At 31.4% G+C, this 7500-nt stretch overlaps 1 protein-coding gene across 1 annotated transcript in view; it reads left to right on the forward strand.

Moving 5' to 3' along the window:
• Positions 1-7500, forward strand: part of LOC137629783 (twitchin-like) — a 224471-nt gene that overhangs the window by 108926 nt on the left and 108045 nt on the right. Inside the window, 4 exon segments of the mRNA XM_068361418.1 lie at positions 2216-2340; positions 3473-3693; positions 4270-4402; positions 6528-6763. Coding sequence (XP_068217519.1) covers positions 2216-2340; positions 3473-3693; positions 4270-4402; positions 6528-6763 — 715 coding nt within the window.

A 7500-nucleotide genomic window follows, 5' to 3' on the forward strand; every position in this document is an offset into this window, starting at 1 on the left:
TATATATGCATACATACATATATATATAAATATATATATATATATATATATATATATATATATATATATATATATATATATATATATATCTCAAATACCTATTATTTTCCATTTTCATCATCTTCAATCTTCCATCTCTATTTTCAACTCGGACTAAGACCCTTACCTATTCTTTCCTCTGTAATGACAACTGTTTTTTCCATGTAGAAATCCAAAATTTTTCAAGCATTTTTTCAAAACAGTTTTTCAAAGACTTTTTTTTATTAGGTGTTGATTCCCCAATTGTTTTTATGTAGCTACTCCGTTACCCCATGCGTTGATCCAGTGTTGCCCTCACACAGGTCGCGGAATACAGAGTATCTCCAGAATAAAAGGTAATTGCTAACTCGCTTCTGTGTCAGCAAGTGACCACAAGGAATTTAAATTCGTCGCTTACATAATCCCTTCGGCATTTAAATATTCTTACTTTTTAATTATAAAGAGAGAAATGAAGTCTATGTTTTATCTAAAATGGTTATAATTCTACTATTGTTTACGATGCTTTAAGCTTTCTCTGTTAATTACTGGAGAAGTAAAAACGAGAGGTAATTTGGTGAATGCACCTCTGAATAAATATGATCTTTTTTCAGAAGATATTTCGTAACTAATTCAGTTAATGAACCGCGCGTTTTAAAATATTGTAGGTAAAATTTCTCGTCCACTAATACTGTATTATTAACCGCGCGTTTTAAAATATTGTAGGTAAAATTTCTCGTCCACTAATACTGTACTATTAACCGAGCGTTTTAAAATATTGTAGGTAAAATTTCTCGTCTACTAATATTGTATTATTAACCGCGCGTTTTAAAATATCGTAGGTAAAATGTCTCGTCTACTAATACTGTGTTATTAACCGCGCGTTTTAAAATATTGCTGGTAAAATGTCTACTAATGCTATAATATAAACTTTATAGACTTTTTAGACTTTGTAGACTTTGTTACTTCTAAGACTTTTCTAATATTACAGCTATCATTGTGAAGGTTTTCTTTAGCAATATATTTTCCCTGCTAATTCATTTATACATCGTATTTTATAATAATACATTTTTTCTGTAGCTTATATTTACTAATCGTCAGTGTTTTGAATGATAGATAAGCTACACTGTTAAACATTTGCCGTAAAAAAACGGTAAAAATCCTGGAATGAATATTGCCAGTCATTTACCGTTTTGAAATCGGATATAATGACGTAAAGGGGTGATATTACGGTCACGAACCCGTAAAAGATAATAGCAAAATAGGGCCAAATACGGTCACCTGCATTTTACTGAAATACGGCTGTGAATAGTATATTTTAACGGAGAATATCCGATTAAAATTGCGGTTTTTTTAACAGTGTACCTAAAACATGACTGTTATTATTCAAGAAGCTTGACATTAAATTTATTAGAATAGAAGGGAACTTACATTTGCAAAATGAATAGAAGTAGATTTTGAAATAGCAAATAACATTAGAATTATTATCTCATAGATTTCGTCCTATGTAACGATGATAAGGGCTGCTATTAGATTAGATCTGATAATAATAACAGCTATATGTTTACTTGAATGCTTACATGTTCACGTTGCAAATAAAATTAGAATACAATTTTACTGTTCCTAACGAAAATGTTTGTCCATTATATTTCTGATGAAGCACCTTTTATGATTTAATGTGTACATATAAACATATATATATATATATATATATATATATATATATATATATATATATATATGCATATATACATACATATATATATATATATATATATTTATATATATATATATATATATATATAAATGTGTGTATATAAGTATATATATATATATATATATATATATATATATATATATATATATACATATACATATATATATATATATATATATATATATATATTAATATTTATCTATCTATCTATCTATCTATATATATATAAATATATATATATATATATATATATATACATATATATATATATATATATATATATATATATATACATATATATATATATTTACTGACATCCTCCTACACAGAAACAATCAACAAATTTTATAACTTATTTGTACCCATTTTCATTCCCCCTTGCACCTTTGCCTTCCCAACGAATCAAACGTCTATTCTAGCAATAGTTCCATAAACTCTCAATAGATGGCGTTGGCATCTCATAAACAATGATTTCCTTAACAGTGTCAAGATCATGAAGGACGGCCGAAAGAGGCAGCTCGTCTTCAAGAGCATCGCCATGTCTGACGAGGGCAAATACACTTGCAAGACCAACGCAGACGAGACGACATGCGAGCTCATTGTGCAATGTAAGTGTTTTGATATCTGTATGGTATGTTACTATGGCTCTCTAGTTTTGCTAGACGAAGCTAGAATCAACCTAGAAACTTTATGCTGTGGTTTTTAGATCAACGACAATTTCAACACGCCACACTTCTAGAAACCACTTAAGTGCCATAAGAAATGAGTTAACCATTATTATTATTATTATTATTATTATTATTATTATTATTATTATTATTATTATTATTGCTGTTGTAGGTGTTATTGTTGTTGTTGGTGTCAGATCAACAACGATTTCAACACACAACACATCTAGAAACCACTCAAGTGTAATAAAAAATAAGTAGCCATCAAAATTATTATTATTATTATTATTATTATTATTATTATTATTATTATTAGTAGTAGTAGTAGTAGTAGTAGTAGTAGTAGTAGTAGTAGTAGTAGTAGTAGAAATTATCAATTTTGTTATTATTATTATATTATTGTAATTCAATAATTTTGTTATTATTATTATTATTATTATTATTATTATTATTATTATTATTTCTATTATTATTATTATAATTAGATCAACAATAATTTCAACACACCAGACATCTACATTTAGAAACCACTCAAATGCAATAAGAAACTAGTAAACACCAAAATTATTGGTAGTAGTAGTAGTAGTAGTAGTAGTAGTAGTAGTAGTAGTAGTAATTTGATAATTTCATTATTATTATTAATACTATTTTGACCTGAAGGATCACCTAGTAGTAGTAGTAGTAGTAGTAGAAATTTAATAATTTAATTATTATTAATACTATTTGACCTGAAGGATCACCTAGTAGTAGTAGTAGTAGTAGTGGTAGCAGTAGTAGTAGTAGTAGTAGTAGTAGTAGTAGTAGTAGTAGTAGTAGCAGTAATACTAGCAGTAGAAATTTAATAATTTAATTATTATTATTAATACTATTTTGACTTGAAGGATCACCTAGTAGTAGTAGTAGTAGTAGTAGTAGTAGTAGTAGCCGTAGAAATTTGATAATAATTGTAGTAGTAGTAGTAGTAGTAGTAGTAGTAGTAGTAGTAGAAATTTGATAATTTAATCATTATTATTAATACTATTATGGCCTCAAGGACCACCCAAATAACCCACCACTCCACACCTCCCCACAGATGAGAACAAGTTCAAGAAGAAGCTCCAGGACACGAACAGCTACGAGCGCACGCAGGCCACCTTCGAGGTGGAGTTGGTCGACCCCAACGCCACCGTGCAGTGGTTCCTCAGGGGAGAGGAGATCAAGGACGGCGGGAACTATCAGATCAAGAAGGACCGAGGCATCCACAGGCTCATTATCAAGGAGGCCCTCATGCAAGAACACGAGGGTGATATTAAGGTGGGTGGTGGTCTTCTTCGTGGGTTTCTTGTGTGGGATTTTTTTTAATTTTTGGGGGGTCTTTTAATGGGTCTTTTTGTGGGTTTAATAGGTCTTTTTGTGTCTTTTTATGGTTTTCATGGGTCTTTTTGTGGATTTTTTAATGGGCCTATTTTTGGAGGGTTTTGTGGGTCATTTTATGGATCATTTTGTGAGTCTTTTTATGGGTCTTTTCATGTATCTTTTTATGGGTCTTTCTGTGAGTCTTTATATGGGTCTTTTTATGTATATTTTTATAGGTCTTTTTACGTACCTTTTTATGGGTCTTTTTTGTATGTCATTTTATGGGTCTTTTTACGTACCCTTTTATGGGTGTTTTTTTGTATGTCTTTATATGGGTCTTTTTGTGGATCTTTTCCAGGTCTTTTTATGGATATTATATGGTTTTCCCTTAATGAGTCTTTTTTTAATGATTTTAATGTGTCTCTTTATGCGGCTTTCTTATGTTTTTGAGGTATGGTAATCATTGGGGTTTGCTAACGGGTTCATGATCCGACCAGAACCTCGAGAGATATTAACAGAACCTCCAAATTCCAGGTCACATGTGGTTCTCTCGAGAGCACTTGCCAACACAGCGTTGGCGAGGGCGAGAAGCCACCGAGCATCAAGCCAGAGGAGCCTTACGATGGACCAGTGACCAAGCCGTTTACATTCGATGTGCCCTACACCAGTAAGTGATGAGGGGATTAACTTTTGCGTGATAAGGAATTTAGATATAAGGATATACACTTTTTGTGTGATAAGAGATATAGATAAGATGGTCCAGTTTTGGGTGATAAGGAATATGCAGTAGATGTAAGGATACACTTTTTGGGTGATAAGATATAGAGATAAGATGGTTCACTCTTTGGGTGATAAGAAATCTAGATAAGAAGGTCCACTTTTTGTGTGATAAGAGATATAGATAAGATGGTCCAGTTTTGGGTGATAAGGAATATGCAGTAGATATAAGGATACACTTTTTGGGTGATAGGATATATAGATAAGATGGTTCACTCTTTGGGTGATAAGAAATCTAGATAAGAAGGTCCACTTTTTGGGTGATAAGGAATATAGATAAGAGGGTCCACTTTCTGGTGATAGGGATTATAGATATGAGGATCCACTTTTTGGAGGGTAATATATATAGATAAGAGCATGCACTTTTGGGGTGATAGAAGCTATAGATAAGAGGGTCCACTTTTGGGTGATAAGGATTATAGATAAGAGGGTCCACTTTCTGTTGATATGGAGTATAGATATGAGGATACACTTTTTGAGGGATAAGAGATATAGATAAGATGGTCCACTTTTGGGTGATAAGGAATATACATAAACGGGTTCACCCTCTGGGTGATAAGGAATATAGATAAGAGGGCTCACTTTTTGAGTGATAAGGAATATAGATAAGAGGGTTCACTTTTTGGTAATAAGGATTATAGATATGAGGATCCACTTTTTGGGTGATAATATACTGTATATATATAGGAGAATGCACTTTTGGGGGGATAGAAGCTATAAGAGTGTCCACTTTTGGGTGATAAGGAATATAGATATGAGGATCCACTTTTTGGGTGATAATAGATATAGATAAGAGAATGCACTTTTGGGGTGATAAAAGCTATAGATAAGAGGGTCCACTTTTGGGTGATAAGGAATATAGATAAGAAGATGCCCTTTTTGGGTGATAATATATATAGGTAAGAGGATGCACTTTTTGGACGATAAGGAGTGTAGATAAGAGGGTTCACTTTCTGGTGATAAGGAGTATAGATATGAAGATACACTTTTTGGGTGATAAGAAATGTAGATAAGAGGATCCACTTTTTGGGTAATAATATATATAAATAAGAGAATGCACTTTTTGTGTGATAAGAGATAAAGATACGAGGATCCAATTTTTGTGTGAAAAGGAATATAGATAAAATGATACACGTTTTGGGTGATAAGAGTTGTAGAAACAGAGAAAGATTGACAGAAAGGAAAATTAGTGATAAGATTGTCAACATTTGGGTGATAAGTGATAGAGATAAAAGGATCCATTTTAGGTGCTAAGAGATGTAAAAATGGATAAAAAGATGGACAGAAAGGAGAATTGTTAATAAGAGGATCAACTTTTAGCTGATGAGAGATGTAGAAATAATATATATATATATATATATATATATATATATATATATATATATATGTATATATATATATATATATACATATATATATATATATATATATATATATATATATATATATATATATATATATATATATATTGACTGGAAAGAATAGCAGAAAGGAGAACTTTTTTTTTTTAATATTTCATTCTGACATAGTTGATTACGCGATGAAATAAAATTTCAAGAGCCGTATTGTTATTTTGATTTTATAACTTATTTCAATAAATTTAAATTAATTCTTATTTATGTATTGATGAATAGCCTATGCTTAAGTAGCACAAGCATCCTTTAAATAAATATAATACAAATTATTATTATTATTATTATTATTATTATTATTATTATCATCATTAGCCAAGGAACAACACTAGTTAGAAAAACAGGATGCTATAAGCCCAAGGGTTCCAGCACGGTAAAATAGCCCAGTGTGGTAATGAAATTTATTATTATTATTATTATTATTATTATTATTATTATTATTATTATTATTATTATTATTATTATTATTATTATTAGCCAAGCATCAACATTACTTAGAAAAGCAGGATGCTATAAGCCCAAGGGTTCCAACCGGGTAAAAGAGCCCACTGAGGAACGTTAATAAGGAATATAAATCCCTAACCCTCGCGATTTCTCTTCCAGTCGCTGGTCCCAAGCTGTCGAAGGTGGACGCCAAGCTCTTGAAGGATGGCAAGCCCATTCCAGTCAAGGAGATCGAAATTAACGTGGGCGAGAAGAAGGTCACATACACCATCAAGAAGCCCAGCCGAGACCAGAGCGGCAAGTACGTGGTCAAGATGAGCAACAAAGCTGGTGAAAGTACCAAGGAAATCAAGCTGAACATGCAAGATAAGCCTTCTCCACCCACTGAGATCGAGGTGAGGGTCTGTGGACGCATGCAGTAAGCCTCGTGCTATGTAGTGTGGATGGTCTTCAAACCCCCCCCCCCCTTTTTTTTTATAGTGGTTCGTGTGATATAGTGTAGATAGTGACCTAAGTAGTGTAGATGGTCTTCAAGCTTTTTTTTTTCTTTTTATTTTACCAGTGGTTCATTTGATATAGTGTAGATAGTGACGAATATTTTTTTTTCTTTTTTTTTTTTTAGTGATATATGGGACCAAATTGAATTATCTGAGTTTTTTTATTATTCCTTACTGTAGATAGTGGGAAAGGTGTTTTGACAGTGGTTTATCAGACCAAAATACAGTTCTTTCTTGTTTATTTTTTTATTTTTTACTGTAGATGGTGATAAAGTTTTATTTTTACCGTGGTATTTAAGACCAAACTGAAATGTACTATGTTTTTTTTTTTTTTTGTTCCTTACTATAAACATGATAAAAGTTATTTTTCATTATTATTATCATTATTACTTACTAAGCTACAACCCTAGCTGGAAAAGCAGGATGCTATAAGCCCGGGGGCCCCAATAGGGAAAATATCCCAGTGAGGAGAGGAAACAAACAAAAATAAAATATTTTAGGAACAGTAATAACATATCAGGCCAAAATGCATTGCCATCTGAATATTTTTTTCATTTCTCAACTTTTCCTTTTAATATGTCCTCACTTAGCTGCCTAGCTAATTTAACATTGCATTTTCCCATTTTCAAATATTC

This window comes from Palaemon carinicauda, chromosome 37 (genome assembly GCF_036898095.1).
Source record: "Palaemon carinicauda isolate YSFRI2023 chromosome 37, ASM3689809v2, whole genome shotgun sequence".
NCBI classification, from domain to species: Eukaryota; Metazoa; Arthropoda; class Malacostraca; order Decapoda; family Palaemonidae; genus Palaemon; species Palaemon carinicauda.